We start from the raw sequence: 24,942 nt of genomic DNA, 5'->3' as shown, positions 1-24,942 counted from the left end.
GATGGGATTAGTGTCTGTCCTTTCCTTACATTGATCAAGATAAAATCCATCCGTCAAGTTTCTATGCATTATAATCTCATTCAAGATTGATGAGCTGAAGCTCATCCCATCTGATTTAGGGAGAGACACCCTCCACTTATTGTTTGCCAATCGCAGGGGACATATAGACAAACAACCGGCGGCTCACACTCACACACAACTACTGGACAGTTCAGTATTCAGTCATCCATTTTTTAAAATGGACAGCCCACTTTTCTGGCCAAATCTGGCCAGCAGGTGACGCCCTTCTGCAGCCTTCACATCTACTTTCCCTACGGCACACGATGCGGGCCAAACTTTTTTTTTGACTGCCAAATGGCAATTTGACTGCGTTTAGCTGCCTTTAATGAACGACTATTAAGCATTTAGAAGACATGCAAAGAGTTCGATTTTTCTTTGGGTATCAATTAGAAGTTGTGTCGGGCTGCGATTTGAATGAACGGAAGCGGTGTCCTCAAGCAGCGTCGCCACTTCTGACTTTGGTCCATCCGGTGAGTGAGTGAGTGAATTTCGAGAGTGTCGCTTTATTAATTTAAAATTCATGTACACGCCACAGCGCATATTTACGCAACGTAACGGCTCACGCCGCAGACTCGCCTAAAATGTAACTAAGATAACGCTAGCTTGCGCCACTTAAGCTCCCCGGCTGTTTACAGTGCTTAGCTGCTGTGCTAGCAGGGAAGCTAGCGGCTAAACAAACTCTGCGAGCATCTAACAGCGGCGCAAGTCTTTTAATTACCAGGTTAATCCCGAAATTATTTACTACGTTAACCCCGAAAGTTAGAAGCAGTCAAACATGTAAGGCAAGTTTATGTATTGTTTTCAGCATTCATACACAAAACAAATCCTTAGTGTTTTACAGAGGCAAAGAAATTAAAAACAATATTAAATTTAAATATTACAATAAAGAGAAACCAAAACATACAAGGAGGAGAAAGGGAAAGAGAAATTCACAAAACACATTTCAAATCACGCACACGGGCACACACAAACAAAATATTGAAAACATGTATTTGATTTATGAAAAACAGATGTGAAATACAAAGTTTTCAGGGTTGAATGCATGGACAGTTTGAACAGATCTCTGGTGCTCATGTATTTTTTAATTTTATTTTAAACAAGTCTGTTTGAACAAAGATATTACCTAAACTATCAACCTCCATTTGCTAACTTCACCTCGTTGATGCAGTTTTTTCCTTGCTCAAGCAGAATCACATAGGAGAACGAATTGGACCAACAAGTGGGGGATTATGGTGCTCACAAGGACTCTGCCAGCAATGCCAGCTGCCTCCTTAAAACCGTAACTGGCTTAAACACACCGCCAAGAGACTCGTCAGCTATCAGGTGTTAGTTGGACTGAACGTGGGAAGTGGCGCTTGCTGGAAGTTGGCGTGTGCTCATCAGTTCCCCTCCAATGGCTGAGGAGGAGGAGGAGGTGATGGCCACGGAGTATTTGTTGGAGCAGGTGATGCTCAAGGACCTGAGCAAAAGGCTGCAGGCGGGCCAGGAGATGGTGGAGCTTATCCTGCAAGAGGACAAATGTCCCCAGCTTGAGCAGGACCAGGGGACCCTGGACAGGATGGTGGAGGCGCTGGCCAGCTCCTGGGTTAACTCCAGTCACTTCAAGGTCAGTTTTTCACACTTGGTGTCATTTGAATCTACCATCATCATCATACACACATTCAGATTCCTTATTTTGTTGTTTCCCAACCTTTTGCAAGCCAAGGCACTTATTTGACATGACCAGTATCTCATAGCATATGCCCACACGAAAATGTCCCAAAAGTGCGTACACTGGTTAAATATATACCTTCTGCCTTGTAGTGCAAGAATGTTTTATTGTTTGACCTGTCATTATACATTGCAGGCATTGACAGATGAAGAAAGTACTTTATTTGTAGTAAGTTTAAAAAAAAGTATTTTTAGACCAATAAAGTAAAATAGGATCATCTGCTTCAGCACACTTGCTTGGAATCACTGATTTATACTATTCACAAGAACCACAAGTCTCACACAGAGGCTCTGAATTTGGGCTAATGGCAGTGATAAATTAAGCTCGCAGCCACCAGAGTCTTGTCCCCTTTCCACCGCCATACACACACATTTGAGAACACTCGCCTTGTTCGTGTATTGAGTTTTGATAGCTGTGAATGTTCCCACTAAGTAAAACTACACCGTTAGTGGCGTGTGACCTGGCATACAAGAATGATGGAACTAAGCACTTTGACACGTCTCTCCCTTTCCTTCCTGTCCATATGGACATCAACTCCAAAGTTGCTTGTAGCTTGTTTTTTGTTTTGTTTTTATAATGGTCGCAAGATACTCACAAGTGATTTTATAACATTATTTTTGCACAATGGAAATCCAAAGTGTGTTACAGAGGCGAAGAAATAAAAATTATACGACTTCAAATGAAAATCAAAATAAGTCCCAACATAAAAGTGGGATAAATGAAAAGTGAAAACACATTTCAGGGTCTGATTTAAATGTAGAGACAGGGAGGCTGTGGTTGTTCCACATTTGAGGATCACGGAAACACTGCAAATACTTCACTTTTATTTTGGCTCTGGAAAGACTGAGCTTAACGAATTGAGGCGTCATAGAAGTAGAAATTTGAAGGGTTGAGTTTTATAGAACTGTCGTATAGTTGTTTTTGGTATGTACTTTGCTATCGGTGTTTTGGTAATATTTGTCACCCGTAGGTGGTGGTGATGAGTTAAGGCTGTATAATGTTTTGGCAGTAACTGTTTGGGTGGGTTAGGGTTTCCAAAAATTGCACCAGAACCCAAATCTGGGATTTGGGTGGTGCGAATGTGTTGTTATGGTGTCAGCAGGGAGGCTCTCACTAGACGTTCATTGAGCATCCCAGTCACCCCATGACGAGGATGGATAAACGCGTGCGTGCGGCGCAGAAAACTAATGCAATGTGGGCAGAGGACTCACTCACGGTTTTGTATGACGTCACGCTCAACTTTTATTTTGACTGGACTTTTTTGCTTACACACAAAGATACAGCAATAATTTTTTTCTTTTAAGAAATATGAGCATTTGTGGTGGATTCCACCGTTATTAAACGGCATGTTTGATAATGTTACCCACAATCCTCTGCAGGCTTCATCTGCGTTGCTGTTGTGCCCTCTAGTGGTAGAAAATTGGATTCATTTTATGCATTGTGTTTACTCTGCTAAAAGTTAAAAAAAACACACACATTAGACTAAACACAAAAATCACATACAATAAAGTATTTGGAATGACTGTATAAACAAATATATTGTGGTGAATTTCCCTTGTAGATGGGTAAAGTACCCGTGTATGTAAATTTAATCAATGTTGGCAAAAGTACAAAATGTCAATCTATACAGACCTAATGTAGCATGTAAGCACTTTTGTCTGTTGATTAACAATTACAGTTATATTATGATTATGTCTATAATCATTTTATAGTTATAATATAATTATAACTTTAATTTTTTGTTGTTTTGTTTATACTAAACAATGCTGCATCTATATCACCACTAGCACTACACTACTACTACTACTACTACTACTACTGCAATACTACCATTAATAATAATAAATTATAAAAATCTTCATGATCATGATGTAATTGCTAATTGGTTAGTGTTAGCCAGAGGACTCAGAGATTCTGTCATTTTAATCCGTAAACTGGGTGATTCAGTAACCGGCCAGCTCTTGTGCTGATGGCCTGAATGAATACTAAATTGCTCACTTACTGTATGTGTGTTTCAGCCATTCTAGTGGTGTTGTAGTGCTCATTTGTGCATTTTTAGGTGGTGTTGTTGGGGATGGACCTTCTGTCTGCACTAGTCAGCAGACTGCAGGAAAAATTCAGGACGCAGGTTGGAACAGGTGAGCTTTTTGACATTGAAGCATCAGGTTTAAATATTTTAGAAGTAATACAAATCATAGGGGAATATTTTTCTTTGTTTAGTGCTTCCCAGTTTAATAGATCGTCTGGGAGATGCCAAGGATCAAGTGCGTGACCAGGACCAAGCACTTCTACTTAAGATCATGGACCAGGCCGCCAACCCACAGGTGCAAAAAAAGCACTTGCATGCACATAGTACATTGTCAACTGTGATTTTTATAGACCAATTCATTTATTCCTTCTTTATCAGTATGTTTGGGAGCGCATGATGGGGGGCTTCAAACATAAGAATAACCGGACCCGAGAAGGACTCTGCCATTGTCTCATCTCCACCTTAAAAGTGTAAGCTCAACATCATGATGCACCACTTGAAAGAAGTCAATTGGGAACAAAGAAGTTGTCTTCATCTCAACTATTTCAAATTACTTTAGTCAAAGTACGCAGTTTGAATTTTCAGTCCCAAATTCATTGTAGTTCAAAAAAAACATTTTAATTCTATCAAAAATGTTCATACTTCTATTTTTATATTGTATATTGTAACTGTTGTATTACTTGGCTCTATCAGTCAACATTTAAAATTCATTTCACATGAATAAAATGTATACGATTGTTTTCAGGTTTGGCTCGCAGAGCCTGACCCTCAGCAAAATAGTTCCTCACATTTGTAACCTCCTGGGGGATCCCACAAGTCAGGTACAACATGCTTTCCTCTGAAAAGATGACATCTGTGATTGCCCTCTGCTAAAGTTATTTTATTGCACACTATTGTTTTTATGTTTTATAAACCTGCCCTATATGACTGCTTGGTAATGCAGAATGGTGGATCTGTTTGCCTATTTATGCCCGAAATTTTTCTTTGCAACAGAGGAAGTTCATTACAGATTAGCAGAAGCTTCTCATTTCTCTCATCAACTAGTGCTTTGTAAATTGATTTGCCAGGTGCGTGATGGAGCCATGAGCTGCCTGGTTGAGATCTACTGCCACGTCGGCGAGCGAGTGCGGATTGACCTTGGAAAGAAGGGCCTACCTCAGTCACGGTGCGTTTCGATACACCAAACGCCAACGAGTCACCCAGCGGATTCACGCAGTGGACCATTAACATGCAGATCACATTTTTTTTTCCAGGTTGAATGTCATCTTTAGCAAATTTGATGAGGTCCAAAGGTCGGGGAACATGGTCCTGTCACCAGTGTCAGGTAGGATGAAATAACCAGGTCCTATGCATGCTGCTTTTATTGCTCAATGCGTCTGATAACGTGTCATCATGCTGCTTATGTGATTCATCCTTTTGATTCTGTTACATCGCAGTGTGGTTTGTTGAGTACAAGTTGTCAAGTTTTAGGAATGTTAAGCCACATTTACACTGCCTGTTCAGGTTGGGTTTAATTCACCATAAGCCAACGATCATGACAAAGTTTTCATGTTGCAGTTAATTCAACTACATAGATTGTTCCCTTTGTTCCCACTTTTTCACGCTTCTCATTGAAATCCCAGTTTACATGCATCCATCCATCCATTATCAATACCGCTTATCCTCACAAGGATCGCGGGGCGTGCTGGAGCCTATCCCAGCTGTCTTGAAAATGAAAATTTCCCCACTGTGGGATCAATAAAGGCATTCTTATTCTTATTCTTATTTGGGCAGTAAGCGGGGGGGGGGCAGACACCGTGAATTGGTTGCCAGCCAATCGCAGGGCACACAGAGACAAACAAACATTCACACTCACAATCACACCTAGGGGCAATTTAGAGAGTCCTATCAACATACCATGCATGTTTTTTTGGAATGTGGGAAGAATCCGGAGTACGGTTAGAACATGCAAACCCCACACAGGGAGGCCGTAGCCGGGATCGAACCCACGACCTCTGAACTGTGAGGCAGACGTACTAACCAGTCGGTCACCGTGCCGCCCAGTTTACATGCAGTGGGAGAAATTAAGAGCGGATCTCATTTCTCTGAATTGCAACGTTCCTAGCTCCTGGCTCCTTGGAGCGTCAAGGGAGTCGTTGGACTCATGCCACCATATTAACTCATTCAAACTCTTTTACCCTAACGTTTGAAAGCATTTGAAAAAAATATAAATAAATTCCCGGGATTTAATGGCTGGACTGTTAAAAGACTTGTAAATTCGTCAATGGCAGTGAATGAGTTAAGGGGCATCTCAGTCATCTTAAATGTGCATCGAGTTGATTACAGGGAGGATCAATAATCGATTGTTGTGGTCTTTTAGCACCTCGACAATGACGTATGAAAATGGGGCCGGAGTTAAGTAAATAGTTGATCTTTTTGCTTTTGTCATGCCTTGATTATTTTAATTTAGATACACACATTTTGTTGAGCCTCTTGTTTCATTTTGGACAGTATTTTGGGGTACTGAAATTACTTAATTACCCTGGCTGATTGTTATTAAGCAATGAAAAGTTAATATAATGAATTTGGTCACATCAAGAAAATAAAGTGTTGATGGTTCTACATTATTTTTGCATTCCACGTTATACATAATAAACATATCACCACTAGTGTATACGTTCTTACAAATTGCTACAAATATGCCCTGCGAGTGACGGGAATGGGGGTGGGGGGCAGGTAATAAGGGGCTGGGGAATCCCACTCACAAACGGAGTTGTGAAGAGAAGCAGTGTCGTTGATATTTGAGTTCAATTGAATTTCACTGGAAACATAGCATGTGTGATGGTTGTAATAATTCAACCATGGAGAGGACTGATTTTGTGGCACACATCAGTGACGTGACGGACTGTTTAAATGACATCACCATTTCTCACAATTCTGATGTTGTCATGACTGCTCAATAGCATCTCAGGGAGGCGCTAACATAAAGAAATGAGGATCGAGGTCTGAGGAAGTTGCAAATAAAGAAATGAGCTTTAGCCAAGATCTTTGGCCAAACGACGTGAGCGTCCGTCACACCAGTTGACCATGATGCTACTTTAGTGGTGGCCGTTCAACAAGAAAGAGTGCCTTGTTGCTTCTTGCTAACTGGTATTACAGCTTTGTGTCAGCGCCCCTTGTTGGCTGTATGTGTGAAATTTAGGGCGTTGGCGTTTATCCTCTTTCAGAAGAGAGAGACGCTGTCACACTTCTGGGATCACCACACTAGCATTTTGCAGTGTATGATGATAGCTGCTTGATGCTTTGCTGTGCTGACACACACTCTCTCTCTCCCTCCTCCTCCTCCTTCCCTGAGGCACACACACAATGGTCGCCCCTCAGTTCGGCTCCACCCACAAGTGATTCTAGCGCTCATGCACCTCCCATTGTCTCCACCCGCACTTCCTGCTCTCTCCATCCTGATGCTGGCTGGTGCTGTGTGTGTGCGTTTGCTGAAGTCGGCATGCATGTGGTCTGAATGCGTTTGTCAGAAACAATAGGAATATTCACCTTCAGTATGAGAGGGGGAGAGGCTAGCAGGTTGACTCCGGTTCCCTCCCAGAGATGAGAGGACCGCGGAGGACTGCCAGAGCACGCGACTATCGGCATGCTGAGGAAACTGGTCTGCAGGCGGATCTGTTCCTGTGAGCGCTTTCTCTTGATTCAGGGAGGGAGCCAACAGAGGCACTTTATCAATATTGGAGAGTGGAGGGGGTGCTGGATGCTAAAGGGTCAACACAGAGGATGTGATGAAGCCTTGCAGCCTGGCTCTCAAGTACTGTGGCCGATTTTTCTCGAGCCTCATGTACCATATTGTGTGGTTTCACACACCCGGGGAGGAGCCTCCCCATCCGTGTGCTCTGACTGATATTACAGGAATGAATGAAAGTACTGCAGGTGTGCGCTTGTGTGTGTGAACTCTGAATAATGTCTTGACATTGGTAGCATGCCGGGCGGAGTTACACGCTGAAGATCACATGGGCCCATCCAGAAGCAACAATTTTTGTTAGCCTTTTTTTTTTTTTTTTTTTTTCGCTCTGTCCTCCAAATGTGTTTAAGGCGTCAGCAGTGACAGTAGACTGATTGTTGTGACGCTGGCGTGTTGTGTTGAGGCTGCAAGAATGTTCTTGTCCTCTGGCGCGTGCCCGATTTGAATTTGAAATGCCGACATGGCAGCGCGCCTGCCTGCCCACGCCGCACTTCTGTCTCCCAGCTCACTGAGCCCCTGTTGTGTCCCCGTGTGACTTTTCACCTTTCTCGCCTGCCTGCCCCAGATAAAAACTCTGAGGATGGTGATTCAGTGGATGGCGGCTGCTCTTCATCCTCATCCAAAGCAGATTTGTTGGTTGGGAGGAAGACTGCTGCGGGTTCATTCCGACGTCCCGTCTCCAGCTCCAAGTCAGCAGGTCAGGGTCCTCTTTTTCCATCAAGCCAGCCACTGAGACCAAAAAATAAAAATCTATACGGTCACCATTTCAACTTATTTTGTTGTCGGCAGGGAGAGATGGGTCCGGTGCTGGCGCGGTGGATGAGGGTGACTTCATGCAAGCCTTCGAGGATGTTCCCACTATGCAGGTTCATCCATGTCCGTCAAGAATCGTTGTGTTTGTCTGTCACATGGTTAGCCGACTGCATGCTCTTATTCCTCCATCAGATCTACTCCAACAGGGAGGTGGAGGAGGCCATGGCCAAGATTCGTGACGTGCTCTCAGATGACAAGCGCGACTGGGAGCTCCGAGTTGCAGCGGTAAGACGTCATCTCTGGAATGAATATGACTGACTGGCGTGCTTTGGCTGTGCTTCATTGCTTTGTCCTTGCTTATCGGGCCCCTCGCAGCTGAAGAAGGTGCGCTCGTTGCTGTTGGCCGGAGCGGCAGAGTTTGACGGATTCCCGCAGCAGCTGCGACTCCTGGAGTCGGCATTCAGACTGTCAGCCAAAGACCTGCGCTCTCAAGTGGTTCGGGAAGCTTGTATCACTTTGGGGTAAGACCATCCGCCTCTCAAGTCTTTGTATTGGGCACGTACTGGACAAAAGTGTTCCCGTCTCACGTGTTCAGTCAAGTCAAAGTTGTTTGTGTTGTTGCTGAATTGGATCTGCCACCTGCAGACACCTGTCCTCAGTGCTCGGCGCCCGCTTTGATCATGCCGCGGAAGCCATCATGCCAAGCCTCCTGAACCTGGTCCCCAATAGTGCCAAAGTCATGGCCACCTCCGGTGTGGCTGCCATCCGCCTCATTCTAAGAGTACGTCACCGCTTCCTGACAAGTCACATTTTTCCGAGAATTAGTGCGCCGTTGCACTAATGTGCAGTGCGCGTGTTTTGCAGCACACGCACTATCCTCGTCTGATCCCAATCATCACCAGCAACTGCATTTCGAAGTCTGTGGCTGTCAGAAGGTTAGCAATAAAAAAACGATTCAAGTGATAAAAGGGGAAATCAACCCAAACACATTTTTCCTCAAGAATATGTTCCCAGCAGGCCCACTAGTTGAAACATGGCATTCTGATTAATGTTGTGTTCGTGGAATATGAGTTAAGCAGCAAAATCCACCCCTTTTTACCCATCTCATGGGTCGGCCATTTTGTCATTTCTGTCGACTGAAAATTACTCCCCAGGGCTCAGGTAACGACCAATCACAGCTCAGCTTCAGAAAGCAGGTCAACCGTGTTTGGTCGTTACCTGAGCCGCGAGTAGTTGTGATGTCATTTTCAGTCGACAAAAGTGACAAAATGGCCGCCCCCCGAGATGGCTAAAAACGAGTGGAATAGCTCTTATTCCACAAACGCAATATTTATCAGAATGCCTTGTTTCAACAAGTGGGCTTGCATAGAACATTTTCATTAAAAAAAATGTTTGGGTTGAATTCACCTTTAAAGCTGCCTGTGTCGGTTTAGAAGTTTTTATATATTGTTTTCGAATGATAGAATAGAATCCATCGTACATAAACATGGTTTCAGTGTTTGTTGTTCTGTGACCTACAGGCGATGCTATGATTTCTTGGACCTGCAACTGAAGGAGTGGCACACAAACTCTCTGGAGAGGTCAGGAAACAAACCTCTTAAATGCATGTTGACTAAAAGAGCGCTGATGACGTGGCGCTTGATTAGCGGCAGTATTGGAGGTGCAACAATTAATGGACAACTAAATCCATTATCAAATTCATCGACAACTTTATTGATAATTGATTCATCGTTTAGAGTTTAGACTCCTTGTTTAACTTGTGTTCAATCACGCAGCCAACTGACCAATTCGTTGGAATTTCAGTTTCTCGACAGTAAATATTCTGATTTTTGTAGTCTCGCATCAAAGCAGACTGATTATGTTTGTGTTGAAGCAAAACAAGACTTTTGCAAAACTTTTGCTCATTTACTTCGGAAAACAATTATCTTTTTTTTTTTTCTTTTTTCTGACATGTTACAGACCAAACCAGTACCTGAATCATAATCAATTTGTTTGTGCATTTTCTGCACTGTTAATTTGAAATAATTATATATTGGAAATTTTAAAATGTCCACATTTTTTTGGTCTAATTTATAAAAAAAAAAAAAAAAAAATCAACCGACTAATCAATTATTAAAATAATCATTAGTTGCAGTCCCACAGTACTATGAGCTGTGGAAGAAGCAGTAAGGACTGAGTGAAAGCGATGACATTGACTGGGGATTATTCTATCAAGGTAACGTGACACTAACTTGGCAGGGTTCATGGTGATGGTGGGGGGAGGGCTGGCCGGCCGTGTAAAAGAGACATTGTGTTTCTGCATGGCTGCTGCCATCACTGCCGCTTGAGGGAAACATGAGCTAAACCTCGATACCAGGGGAGCTCTCGGGTTTTTATCAAGTCTGTGTGCGCGCGGGTGTCTGCGCATGTGCGCGTGTGAGAGAGGGATAATGACACAGTTGCGTCCTAATGTCTTCCCTGACAGGCATGTAGCTGTTTTAATGGAAACTCTAAAGAAAGGCATTCATGATGCAGATGCTGAGGTGCGCTCGGTGGCCAGGAAGTAAGTGTCAAAAACTGCTTGTTGTCTTCAATTTTGAACGGGAGTCCCGATATGAGGATCTGTGGTCTCCCTGCAGGTGTTACTGGAACTTCCATAGCCACTTCAGCCGGGAGGCGGAGCAACTGTTCCAGTGCTTGGAGTCGTCCTATCAGAAAGCTCTGCAGGCTCACCTGCGAAGTGGTGACACTTTGATGTCACTTCCACCATCTGATCATTCCTCGTCCTCCTCACAGGAGAGCCTGAAGTAAGACTCTTGCAAGTTAAATTCTAACACAGCTCTTTCCTCTTTTTCACAATGGCCATTTTCCTCTGCCGTTGCTGTTTATAGTCGAACTTTGTCAACAAGAGGCACCACTGGCAGGAGCGTGACCAGATGTAAGAACACACATTTGTTGTTTCACTAACTTGTTTAGTTTGCATTCCTGGCTACGGAGATGGAGCCATGCAGAAGTCCTCATTTTGCTTTAAGTCAACCCCAAATGTTTCTTTACGATATGTTCTATGCGCTCCCACTAGTCTAAACACAGCATTCTGATTATTATCGCGTTTGTGGAATAAGAGTTAATCCATCAGTTTTTAGGCGGCCGTTTTGTCACTTGCTGTCGACTGAAAATGACATCTCAGTTGCTCAGGGCCCAGGTAATGACCAATCATGGCTCGCCGCTTTCTGAAGATGAGCCATGATTGGTTGTTAACCTGAGCAAACAGTTGGTGACAAAATGGCCGTCCCCTGAGATGGATGGATGGGTGGACTTTGTTGCTTAATTTGCATTCCACAAACACAATATTAATCAGAATATCAAGTTTAGACTAGCGGTGCTGCATAGAACATATTATTGTGAAGAACATTTTGGGGTTGACCACACTCTTTAAAACAACTTGTGGCTCAAGGCTGTTACAATGCTCATTTTCATTCAGCCATATACTGTATTTTCATTTTATCATACTGATTATAATCCCTCAGGGGGAAATTCAATTACACTCTCTTATGTTCTCTAAAAAAAAAAAATATATATATATATATATATATATATATATATATATATATATATATATATTTTTTTTTTTTTTTGTGCATCTTTTGCAACCCACATAAAGTAATTTGACATTTTTACTTTGCTGACAACCTTTTCTTAGCCAAAGCGGCCCAAGCCTCCAGACCCCCGACTGGCGCCTCATCTCCCGGCACCCTCCAGCGTTCTTGCAGCGACGTGGACGTCAACGCGGCAGCCACCGCCCGCACACGGATGCCCACTGTGGCCTCGGCAGTGCAAGCTTCGACTTCGTCCTTTAGCTCCGCCTCGGCTCTGCCTCCTGGATCTTATGCTTCACTTGGTGAGTGGCGCCACGTGTTTAACATCTAATCAAGTGACATAATTAAATCCCAACTGCTCTTCCAGTCCGCCTGCCAAGTCCTGACCTTAAACCCTTGTTTCACTCCTGGGCTCTCTTGCCGGTTAGATGGCTTTTGGTGTGTTGAGGCAGATGGTAAGATGTATGCGTCTGAAGGGTGATGCTCGTCCTTGTGCCTTCCCCACAATGTCTTTTCCCCCATCAGTGCAGTGAAGGTGCCAGTGGTTACCTGTGTGTGGTGCATACACACACTTCAGGATGAGATTTTATTTTTATTTTTTGAACTTTTATTGTTGAAAGTAACTGACAACAAACATCATAACAATAATCGTACTGAGATTGGGTCTTCACACACCATTGGCATTATGTGCATACAAAACAAGGAAGAAAAAAACAAAAAAACAAAACAAATCCATACCTTATCCAACAAGGTCCAAGACTGGTCTCCATCGTCATTCAAAATGAATAGTCCTCATCTGTAGTTGCGCCGTCAATTGTTCCATTGAATATATTTGTTAGATTTTTTTGTATCCATTGCGCAACTGTGGGAGTTGAGTGTTACCATTTTTCTTGCAGCCATTAGGAGGAGATGAAGCAAAAAATGTTGATCATGCGATAAACTATCTGAAAATACATCCAGCAAAAACATTAAAGGATCCAAGGGAAGAGTCACTTCAAGAAGTTTTTCTAATATTCCTTTACCGTCTTTCCAAAAAGGTTGTATGATGGGGCAGTCCCAGAAAATGTGGGTTTGATCACCCACCAGTCCACATTTCCTCCAACATTTGTTACTAACCAAATTTGTCACATCGTCTCTGTCCCTTAAAAGACGCTTCCAGTCTCGTCAGAGAAAGTTGAGTTTGCATATGCCCCTCCTGGTTGTCTTTTCTCAATTTCTCGAGCCTTGCCAGTATTTTTGACTCGATTTCAGGCATGCTATCCTCTGTAGCCGCTGGTCCGACCGAGGCTTGTTTCAGAGTTAATTGCCTCAAATTATCGCCTTTGTCCTTATTTTGGTCCTGCTTGTTCGATCCCTTGCCTCTCAGGGATGATGCCATCTTGTTTTGAAAAAATAAATTGCCGAGTATTATGATTATATTGTTAGGAAATTAATCAAGTAAGGACGGAGCGCTCTCTTCAAGCAGCTGCTTCGAGCATGGCGTCACCGGAAGTGCTCCAAGGATGAGATTTTTAATATTGTTTTTGCACGGAACCAATGTTGATATGCACTCATCCATTCTGGAGTCAACACTTGTACTGTATATTGCATGGCAGATTTTCAATCTGTACAATGTTTGTTTTCCAGGAGGGAAATTTAAAGATATTTTTTCATAAAGTTCGTCTGTCAGTATTGTGAAGAAAATGGCATATTGGTGTGACAAGAACAAAATATTCATATCCGGGTCTCAGTATTCGTCTCTTATGGCTCTCTAGGCCGTGTTCGAACGCAGAAGACGAGCACAGGAAAGCGTCCGTCAGTGCCTGACGGCCGTGGCCGCAGCAAAGGGAAGGTCGTCTCACAGTCTCAACGTAAGGAAACTCGAACAAGACATCCACGCTGTTCGCTTGCCATTCATCCGAACTTCTGTGTCGCAGCCGGCAGCAGGTCCGGTTCCCCAGGCCGAATGCTGGGCTCTCCCCACGGCAGAGTGGTCAGGTTGCCTGTGGGCAGTGCTGCCGTTGCCGCCGGCAGCAGTCTGAGCAACAGTCGGCGCCCACGAGGCCACCGCAGCCAGGGCTGCAGCCGAGAGACCAGCCCTACCAGATCAGGCTCCGGTAAGGACTGCTGATCAAAAGGACTGCCTGGAAATGGAGTGAAATGTTTCAGTCCAAAATCCATTATTCAGTTACATGTGACTCAAACACACAAATTATGAAAATTCCTTGGAGTCTTTGACCCGTCAGATGTTAATTAGATTGTCTCTTATTGAGGGCAATAGACATGCAGAGACTTGAAAACAATATTGTTCTTCTTTTCCCTCCAATTAACCCCCTCTCTCTTGTCTTGCATGACTAATGCTCCCGCGTAGCTGAACATGCTAAAAGCTGAAGCTTGCAGCTAAACTCTTGCCCTGCGCTGCTGTCTGTTTGTCCGTCTGTCCGTCCGTCCGTCTGTCCGTCTCTCACCACTCCAGCATGGAGCCGAATCCCTCGACCCAGTATGAGTCAGGGATGCAGCCGCGAAACCAGTCGCGAGAGCAGCCGTGACACCAGCCCCTCCAGGGGTTTCTCCCCCCTGGGTGAGTATGGTAGCAAAGCCCTCACATTGGTGAGCCAGGCCATCAAGTGGACTGATGTCATCAATAAATCAAATGTTAATGTTCCTTACATCTCTTTCCTGAACTTTCTCTTGTTTGTCCCCGGTTGGTTTATTTCCTGCATGCTCTGGTTCTGATCTCATCTTCTGCTTCAGTGTGTGCAAAATGAAACCGCGATGAATTGGTTTAAAAAAAAAAAAAATCTAAAGAAAAGAGTAAGATAAGTGTCGTCTATTTATGGTGATAATCTCCAATCCTCTCCAGCAATTCGCTGGCACTGCTCTTCGACCAGCGCCTTGTCTACTGTCAACTGCTCCTCAGGTGAATGCAGAACGCATGTTGAGTCCGCCAGCCAGATGCACTTCCTGTGCATGCCATTTGGTTTATTCCATCTGGCTGATTACATGCTCTTCATTGACTTGTTAATCAGAGCACAATATCATTTGGTCTGCTGGTGTAATGGCGACATCACTCTGAAAGGGCCGAGCGCTTGAAAACCTTTTGCATTCAGTCACATGATTAATCAGCATGTTTAATTCAGTGAATATGAGCCCATCAAAAAAAAAGACACGTTGAATCCTGTGGTGCTCTAAAAGACTAGCTTGTTTTCTTGAACCGAGCGTCGGCATGCCCTGCCTTGCACTTGCTGACATAGGCCGACTTCTCTCTCTCTGTATCAGATCGTCTCTCTCACCAGGCTCGGATCTCGGCCTCCGTCAATGCCATGAGGATCCTTAACACTGGCACTGAGGTGGAGGCGGCTGTTGCTGATGCTCTGGTGAGAAGCCTGCGCAAAAATGTGCCGTAGCTTGCAAGTGATCCGTTGTACGTCATAACATTTATTTCCTCCCACATTTCAGCTCTTAGGAGACTCGAGGAGTAAGGTACTGATGCTGATGTGTTTTGTGGCAGCATGAGCATGAAACATTGCCATCGATCATATATCGTATCTGTGATTGACTTTTTACACACAGTCGTCATGTGGCGGTGTATGATGATTATGTATGTGCCCCTTGCTAACACCCCGGTCTGATCTAATACTATCGCTATGTCTCAATTCCCCGCATGTTGACATGAGAGAAGTAAGACCAAGCCCATAGCAGACGTCGGTGTCAAACACTGTGACTCTTCTTCCTCCAGCAACTCTCAGTGCGGCGGCACTTTGAGTCGCCGGGTATGTTCTCCGATGACGACGCAAACAGCGATGCCTCCAGCGCCTGTTCGGAACGCTCGTACAGCTCGCGCAATGGCGCCGCGCGTCACACGGAGGATGTGGCTGAAATCCTCAACCACTGCGCCAGCGCCAACTGGTCAGAGAGGAAGGAAGGCCTGCTGGGACTGCAGAATGTGCTAAGGAGCCACAGACTGCTTAGGTTAGTAACTTCAAACCCAGTCTTTCTCCTGAGCACATCTTCAAACAAACGCAAGCCACTTCATACCAGTTTTTCCCAACTTTAGTGAGGAAGTCAACCCAAACATATTTTTTTCAAGAATATGTTCCATGCGGGCCCTCTAGTTGAAACAAGGTATTCTGATTAATATTGCGTTTGTGGAATACGAGTTGAGCAGCAAAATGCACCTGTTTTTAGCCATCCCCGGGGGCGGGCATTTTGTCACTTCCGTCGACTGAAAATGATATCACAAATGCTCAGGGCGCAGCTAACGACCAATCACGGCTCAGCTTCAGAAAACAGGTGAGCTGTCTGTAACGCGGAAACGCCTTTCACGTAAAAATAAGAACATTGAAAAAAATGGACATAAGTGTTTTTCACAGGACAGTGACGAAATTCAATATTAATCAGAATGCCTTGTTTCAACTAGTGGGCCTGCATAGAACACATTCTTGAAAGAAAATGTGTGGGTTGACTTCCCCTTATTTTGTGGTTATGACACATTGTGGTTGGGAGTCAGCGTTTTACATGATGCAACTCAAACTCGTGTGTCTGTGTCTCAGTCGCGTGGAGCTGAAGAGACTCTGTGAGATCTTTACCAGGATGTTTGCAGATCCTCACAGCAAGGTAACACAAATTAAATACAGCCTCCATGCCAATAGTGGTAGCATCATCCGATCATGTTGAACAACTAACTGAAGGACAACTCACTGTCTCTTTATGTTGCGTGGCTCCTCACTTGTGTGGACTCGAACACCCACCAGAGAGTAAGTGTTTGCTCTTCTTGACCACTCACAGTCACTGTCAGTCACTGCAGCCCAGATGTGAAACGCTGATCTTGTCCTGTAACGTTTTGCTCTCAGGTCTTCAGCATGTTCCTGGAGACTCTGGTGGACTTCATTGTTCTGCACCGGGAAGACCTGCTCGACTGGCTTTTCATCCTGCTCACCCAGCTGCTGAAGAAAATGGGCGCTGACCTCCTGGGCTCCGTCCAGGCCAAAGTTCAAAAGGCGCTGGACGTCACCTGGTGTGGCTCTTTGGTTTGGAATATCAGAATGTTGTAATAAGTTGGTGCAGGTGGATGAAACGCATCTGTTGCCTCCAGTGAATCCTTCCCATACGAGCAGCAGTTCAACATCCTGATGCGCTTCATCGTGGATCAGACGCAGACGCCCAACCTGAAGGTGAAGGTGGCCATTCTGCGCTACATCGAGGCGCTAGCCCGGCGGATGGACCCGGCTGACTTTGTCAACACCAGCGAGACACGCCTGGCCGTCTCGCGCATCATCACGTGGACCACCGAACCCAAAAGCTCTGATGTCCGCAAGGTAGACCTTTTTCGTTGTCCTCTTTCTCATTTTCCACGTTTGTCTGTTGCCACTTCTACATTCTCCATGTTTATTTGGTTATGGTTTGGTTCCATGCTTTTCTTTTTATTTTCGCATTTTAATTTGTTTCCGCAATCAGCATTTTTTTTTTCATTCACCAAACTCCCAGACCCTTCATAACTGGGAGGATTTGTCAGGTCGAGCCAGCATTGTGGCCTCTCTACCTGGAGAGGGCAACCTGGAGGAGAGGTGCAAACAGGTAGAATCATCTAGAAAACAGCATGACATGTTTACAACTCTGCTCCTAGTTAGGGTTGCAAAAGTTGCCGATTAGTTTTCAATTTCCAATTTTCCAAATTTTTGCAACCCGACTCCAAGCTCAGTTTCATCAAATATTTTTAGCACCATCTTTGACTTCTGTGCAATTATGTAACACCGAGACCCCATAAAGTGGCCCAAAATAGTGAGCGGTGAGTTTTCTCAACAAACGTTGTGTGCATCCACGCTTGCATGCAGGCAGCCCAGGTGGTGCTCATCGCCCTGTTTGAGCTCAACACACCGGAGTTCACCATGCTACTTGGTGCTTTGCCCAAAACCTTCCAAGATGGGACCACCAAGCTGTTGCACAACCACCTGAGGAGCACGAGTGGCATCGGCATGGTAACGCATATCAGTGCGCGCACCCAAACCCACACACAAATGCACTTTTCAGCTTGCCTGAGGCGTGCGTGTTGTGCAGGCATCTCCCAGTAGCTCGGCAGGTCGAACAACTCCGCGCCAATCTAGCAGCCGCAGCAGCCCACTGACATCTCCCACCACCTACTCACATGGGGGGCTTTCTCCCAGGTACTTTTTTTTCTAAATATATATCTCTGTCTGCATTCTATTGCCTGTCACACAAATCCTATTGGGGATTTTGAACTTGATCGACACCAGACTTTTTCAGACCTTCTGTGAAATTACATATAAATATGTCATTGGGATGGAATGAGTTGAAGAAAAAAAAAACACAGTGGTCATAGCTATAACGTGACTCTGACAAAAGTAATGAATAAAAAAAATGATGAAAACTAACCAATTAGATCAATCAGACATGGCTTTTGAAGTATGGGTCAACAGAATTATATTAAAAAACAAACTTGTGAAACAGGTCTGGACAAAAATGGTGAGTATCACACAAACATGGACCAGAGCAAGCAAATGAGTGTTGTCACAGCAGAAAAAAAAATACCCCAGAACAACCTCCAAAGAAATTAAAGGTGAACTTCAACTTCAAGGTTACATCAATGTCATATCGCCCCATCCATCGTTGTTGAGCCAAAGTGGACTTCATGGAAGACACTATTGTTGAAAATATCACCATAAAAAAATGCCAAGCTGTTCACAAGTATGTTCACAAGCTACCAAGCTTTTGGAAGGATGTCCTATGGATAGAGGAGACAAAACTGGAAAGTTTTGATGAGGCTCATCAGCTCTATCTTCACAAATGAGGCATACCAAGCAAGGAAGATAAAAATAAATAAAATAAAAATACTTCATATTGTGTTTCGCGACACAAGCTGTGGGTGAGAGGGTGACTTCAAATATTTTGCATGCTCTCTTTCAGGTCGAATGGTTGTTTTTGTTGAACTCACCTTTTTGTCCAGATACATGGCTTTGCACTTGCACCTTTTATGAATGAACACATGGTTGTCATTCATTGAAATGTGCCCTCTGCAGCATGCTCGAGTGTGAAAGTGAGAACCTGAACTCTGAGGAGATCTACAGCTCCCTGCGTGGCGTCACTGAGGCAATCCAGAACTTCAGCTTCCGCAGCCAAGAAGAGCCGATGGAGCCGTATAAGCGAGATGCAACACGGGAAACCGTGGTGAATGGACCGTTCGTGTTGGTCTTCTGCACCCGTGGCACTCCCCAAAAACAAATTTGTTTTTCACAGGTTGAAGGTGGTTCTCCCTCACACTCGGACCTTAGGCTTTACGGTGATGTGGTGGAGGCCGGGCGAACAGCCCTTGACAACAAGACTTCATTACTGAACACACCTTCGCCACGCTCGTTCACGCTGCAGCGTTTCCGAGAATACAACCCGCACAACTATGAAGCTGCGGAGCTGCGGCTAAACGGTTCGTCACATGAGCGTGATCGTGAGGAGGGCTCGTGATGAGTCTTTCTGCTTGATTAATTCATGTCCTTCTTGTCACCTTGCAGGACGCCAGCATGAGTGTGTGGAAAACAAGATCCAGAACCCCAGAAATGCCCAGGGTAAGTGCGTATTGTAAACTCATTGCTAGGTGGCGTACAGAATTGCGCTGAATGGCGTCGTTTCTTGTAGGAGTGACCGAGCACCTGGTGGGGGAGCTGCTGAAGGAGCTGTCCCAAGGCCAAGCAGGCGAGCACGGCACTGAGGAGCGCCCCGCCGAGGAGCGTCGCGCCACCCTGCTGGAGCTGCTCAAGGTGGCACGGGAGGACGTGCAGGTGGTTTGGGACGAGCACTTCAAGACCATGTTGCTGCTTCTCCTGGAGATGCTGGGGGACAAAGATGTAAGTAGTCCGTGGTTGGAGCTGCAGCATTCCGGGAATTTTTAAAGTTAGAAACTTTTCATGGGGATTTATGGGAGTAAACCAGCAATTAAAAAAAAAAAATACAACTCTGACTCTTAAAAGTTAATTTAAATGTAGTTAATGTTTTTGCATAATCCTGACTAAAGCAACAGGATTTGATGAACTGTAGAGTGGTACTTTAAATTGCGAGTTGCTGGGTTGAAAATGAAATGCAGCGCCAGACATTAAAAGGGAAGTCAAACTAAACATATTTTTTTCAGGAATATGTTCTATGCAGGTCCACTAGTTGAAACAAGGCATGCTGATAAATATTGCGTTTGTGGAATAAGAGTTAATCCACCTGTTTTTAGCCGTCCCAGGGGGCAGCCATTTTGTGACTTCTGTCGACTGAAAATGACATCACAGTTGCTCAGGGGTCAGGTAACGACCAATCACGGCTCACCTGTTTTCTGAACCTCAGCCCTGATTGGTCGTTATCTGAGCCCTGAGCAACTGTGATGTCATTTTCAGTTGACAGAAGTGACAAAATGGCCACCCCCTGAGATGGCTAAAAACGGGTGGATTTTGCTGCTTAAGTCATATTTCACAAACGCAATAATAATCAGGATGCTGTGTTTCAACTAGTGGGCCTGCATAGAACATATTCTTGAAAAAATTGTTTGGGTTGCCTTCCACTTTAAGCCTTTTTTAGGTGGTGGCCCATGAGCCAAGTTGCGGTGGCCCTGCCAGAGCCAGACTGGCCCTGTTTTAAATCAATAACGAAAATTCAGAGTTCTACATGAAGGCCTACCTGTGGATGAATTAGTGAAGCGTTTCGTCTCAGCAGCCAAAATGCATGCAAGTACAGGCGATGAAGGCACCCGCGTAAAACAATATCCACACTTTTTACTCCCCACTATATGATATTGGGATTTAAAACAATACTTAATGAAATACATGATCATATATTTTGGCTTACTAGTAGATGAAGTAGAGAGAAGTGTGTAGTTGTAGTGGCTAAAATGCACGCTAGTGCGTCACATCAGTGGGTGATCCAAGTAACTGCTAAAAAAAAAAAATATCAACACTTTGCACTCCGTAATATTATATTTTGATTTAACAGTACCTGATGAAACGCATAAGCCTGCCTGTAGATGAAATAGTGAAGCGTGTGGCCTCACTGGCCAAAGTGAACGTGGGCACAACGGGTGCGAAAAGAGTGAAGAAGATTGATCAGTTTAGGTGGATGAAACTCAAAATATTAGATATTAAAATGCAAGTATGCGTTGATTTCAGCACATTTACGAAATGTGTACTGTTGGCTTGTGTCAGGCCAGTTTCACTGAACTTTGAGTGGCTCGTAACAGTCACGCGGTGGCCACCATTTAATGTCTATGTCAGACCCTGAAATGTGTCTTTTTACTATTTATACAATGGTTGTTTTAATGTGCTCTATAAATACATTTGAGGTGAGTCGATACATTTATGTTAAACCTTAGTTAATAAGAGAAGTTATCCAAGTGAACTCCCGTGGCAGGTTTCCAATTTGGAAGATTTCTGGCATTCTGTTGAGATTAACTGGAAAATGTTCACCCTTTTGCACCCCTAGTCGTCATGCAAAATCCCGCCCACTTGAACCTTAGTGTTAGTTACATTTGTTTTCGGACTCTCGTCAGTACATGATCCGGGCGCTGGCCTTGAGAGTGCTGAAGGAGATCCTGAGAAACCAACCGGCCCGCTTCAAGAACTATGCCGAACTCACCATAATGAAGACACTGGAAGCTCATAAAGACTCACACAAGGAGGTGAGCACCGCGTGCAGGCGGATTCTCAGAAATGGCGCCATATTTGAGTGGGACTGACGATCGCATGCGTCCGTTGAAGGTGGCGCGTGCGGCAGAGGAGGCCGCATCCACACTGGCGGGCTCAATCCACCCGGAGCAGTGCATCAAGGTGCTTTGTCCCATCGTGCAGACGGCCGATTATCCGATCAACTTGGCCGCCATCAAGATGCAGACGAGGGCCATCGAACGCATCACAAAGGAGCCTCTGCATCAGCTGCTGCATGACATCATTCCGGGTTTACTGCAGGTCAGGCAGAAATTCATAATCGGGCGGAAGGTTTTCAGCCATGTCGCTTCCGTCACTTGAATTTGTTTCGCCGGCAGGGCTACGACGACACGGAAAGCAGCGTGAGGAAGGCCAGCGTCTTTTGCCTCGTGGCCATCTACGCTGTGATTGGCGAGGAGCTCAAGCCCTACCTGTCTCAGCTCACTGGTAGCAAGGTACCTACCTCCACCATCACTGTCAGGCTTTCTCACACTACAGTGTGCCTTCAGATACAAGTTGAATTTGTTCCTTGACCATGCTGGTAACTGTGAAGCACTCTATAATATTACACTTAACATAGTCATGATATAATAAAATAAATTAAACCGTTTGTGACACACTACATTGAATTCAATGCACTTGTGCTCCTCATTCTGGTGTGCGCAACTTGGCCACCGTAGGGCAGTATAGATGCCAATTCATACTTCCTTCACAGATTCCTACCTAGATGCAGCAACCGATTATATTGCAGCAGGGTGTTTGCTTCCTAGAACTCAAGTGGGATTCTTATAGTTGCTCCCCGCAGAGGATAAAGAATTCAAAATGTAACTTTTAATACTCACATTTACCTTTAAATTAAAGATTAAAAGACGTACATGGGTAAAAAGATGTGGCCTGCTGACAATGGGGTAATGTGAACAACACTGCCAGAATACAGTGTAACACTGCTGCAATGAGTTTATAGAAGTTCTGTGAATGCTCAAAAGCTTGGGCAGGCCCTGCGTCTCATGTTGGATTGCGACCTTAGAAAGTGGCCGTTTTAGGTGAAAAACAGCCTGATACATAAAAAAAGATGAGGTGGATCAGAATGCAAGCTTAACCAACCTCCGATTTGGACGCAGTGAACGACCAACACATGGTGCATAAAACTGCTTGGCTCATATGAAAGAAGGCGGCTGATGGCAGCAAATGAACTGGTCTCAATCATGTCCTAACTGTGCCGATGTTTCCTTTGACAGATGAAGCTGCTCAACTTGTATATCAAGAGGGCCCAAACCTCCACCAGCAATAGCAGCAGTTCTTCCGACATCTCTTCCTACTAGCCTTGCTTTTAACTTTCAACGCGTTCACTCTGTCAGCACCATTTTGATATTCTTTCTGCCATTTTATACGTCCTGCTATCTCACGGCAAAAAATCAGCAGTGAGCTTTTTCCTTGATGCACGATGGAAGCTGAATGTGAGAGGCCGCGCGCCGAAACAAAGTCCCGAAGAGCTGAATCACCAACTGCTGCGCCGCACTGAAAGCATCCACTGACTTCCCGGATGGTGCGAGGAAGGCATGTCTCTGATTTGCCACGTCGCAGCAGTGGATCACTTGGCTGGCCAATGATTTGAAGCTTAACGGACTTTTGAGCCCAACAGCCCATCTTGGTTTAAATGAAGTGAAACACAATCTTTTGAAGAAGCTACATTCCGTTCTTCTGCATAAAACTAGGACAGTTGAGTGTCTTCTAGATTTTCCAGTGAGAAATCTATACACAAATTTTACTTAAAGCGAGAATTAGACGGCACACCTAAAAATGTGTTTGTGTATATCATAAATGAAGTTGTTATAGTTCACTACTTAAAATTAGATGATCTTTTGGAGCTCCATCCTGATCGTGGCCCTTTACACAACAGCCCAGTTACCGTTGAACCACAAAGTTAAGACTACTATAAATGTTTTCTATACTAAATATTAGGCCAATGCTGCAAATACCACTAAAAACTGAAATTGTTGCAAATGTTCTTGAGATGCTTTTCAAAGATGTTCTAAAAGGAACTTTGAGTTTGAATTTGCAAAATGCAAGGTGGGCAATCAGCAGCTGCAGTGAAAAAGCTCGCTGATTGTGACAGTGACCTTGAGCCCGTCCGTGAAACTCATTGTGGTCCCCATGACTGATCACGTCATGCAAATCCTCTCAAAGATTGTATTCCTGTGTTTGGCTGAAAAGAAATGTGAAATTGAAACACTCATCTTGAGAATGAAGACTGGAACTGATATTTTAGATTGACATTTTGGACTTGAACAGGAAGTCAACCCAAGCATATTTTTTTTCCAAGAATATGTTCTATGCAGGCCCACTAGCTGAAACAAGGCATTCTGATAGATATTGCGTTTGTGGAATAAGAGTTAATCCATCCCTTTTCAGACATCTCAGGGGGCAGCCATTTTGTCAAATCTGTCGACTGAAAATGATATCACAACTACTCATGGCTCAGGTAACGACCAATCACGGCTCACCTCTTTTCTGAAGCTGAGCCGTGATTGGTCGTTACCTGAGCATTTGTGATGTCATTTTCAGTCGACAGAAGTGACAAAATGGCCGTCCTCTGAGATGGCTGTAAATTTATGGATTAACTTTTATTCCACAAACGCAATATTTATCAGAATGCCGTGTTTCAACTAGTGGGCCTGCATAGAACATTTTCTTGAAAATTTTTTTTAGGTTGACTTCCACTTTAAATTTTCAAGAGAAATAACCCACAGCAATTGTTTTGTACAAATGTGCCTCTTGTGTTGTTGAGATGTACATCCTGTCATCACACCCTTTAAGAGATGGACCTCCACATTTTCCATGGCCTTGTCGAAAGCAGGGCTGTTAACGTTGAATGTTTCAATTTCACTGTCATCTTATACGCGTGCCTTTAGTTAGACACCTCTTTTCCTACAGTACAACTAAGACAGACCGTCTTGCGAGTCAAGAGATGTTAGTATGTTGCCGATAAATTCCTTTTAATGCACCCACACGCATGCATCTAGCCGTCGTCACACAATACTATATTTATATTCCGCAGACTATGACTGCAAATATTTATGTTACATCACAAGTGAGACTTAAATAAACTATCAGACTTGTCTTTGTTGTGCATTTATTTATTTTTTTAATTGAATCGGGCATCAATTTTTAAGGCTATTAAAAGGCTACAACTATTTACAACGTTTCATCAGCAGATGGCGCTCTGAGCTCAGTGTTGCGCCAATCTAACGAACAAACTGCAAGACGTCGATCGTCTCTTGGTAAATCTTAAATTAGAGCAGTTCTGTGACACTGAAGTTCACATTGTTGACATGTTTACTATTTTAGCAGGTTTGTCTTTTTTGTCGTCGTCGTCGTCAAGCTGACTAGGTGAGTTCGTTCAGTACTGTAGACCCCAATGT

General features: G+C 44.2%; 1 protein-coding gene and 1 non-coding gene across 2 annotated transcripts; one reads left to right on the top strand and one right to left on the bottom strand.

Annotated features, from left to right (window-relative positions):
• The first annotated feature begins 290 nt into the window (after window positions 1-290).
• Window positions 291-23,524, top strand: LOC147152844 (CLIP-associating protein 1-B-like). The gene is made up of 40 exons (XM_086030887.1): window positions 291-530; window positions 1,249-1,666; window positions 3,831-3,909; window positions 3,992-4,095; window positions 4,179-4,270; window positions 4,546-4,621; window positions 4,868-4,965; window positions 5,054-5,124; window positions 8,093-8,224; window positions 8,317-8,393; window positions 8,473-8,565; window positions 8,656-8,801; window positions 8,926-9,061; window positions 9,145-9,215; window positions 9,801-9,860; window positions 10,745-10,822; window positions 10,899-11,066; window positions 11,151-11,197; window positions 11,960-12,157; window positions 13,610-13,705; window positions 13,772-13,951; window positions 14,311-14,415; window positions 15,114-15,211; window positions 15,294-15,317; window positions 15,574-15,806; window positions 16,388-16,451; window positions 16,589-16,591; window positions 16,688-16,851; window positions 16,930-17,152; window positions 17,322-17,411; window positions 17,669-17,812; window positions 17,892-17,998; window positions 18,872-19,019; window positions 19,089-19,272; window positions 19,358-19,411; window positions 19,482-19,690; window positions 21,367-21,495; window positions 21,575-21,781; window positions 21,859-21,975; window positions 22,759-23,524. The coding sequence occupies exons 2-40, from the start codon at window positions 1,454-1,456 to the stop codon at window positions 22,840-22,842; spliced, it is 4,602 nt and encodes a 1,533-aa protein (XP_085887013.1). The 5' UTR covers window positions 291-530; window positions 1,249-1,453; the 3' UTR covers window positions 22,843-23,524.
• LOC147152845 (U4atac minor spliceosomal RNA) lies at window positions 2,802-2,929 on the bottom strand. Its single transcript, XR_015089717.1, has one exon. It is a non-coding gene; the product is annotated as a U4atac minor spliceosomal RNA (small nuclear RNA).
• Window positions 23,525-24,942: the final 1,418 nt, after the last annotated feature.

This window comes from Filicampus tigris, chromosome 1 (genome assembly GCF_054856515.1).
Source record: "Filicampus tigris isolate MCC_2025a chromosome 1, RoL_Ftig_1.0, whole genome shotgun sequence".
NCBI lineage: Eukaryota > Metazoa > Chordata > Actinopteri > Syngnathiformes > Syngnathidae > Filicampus > Filicampus tigris.
Note: the sequence above shows the minus strand (reverse complement) of the source record. Positions and strands in the feature narration are given on the sequence as shown.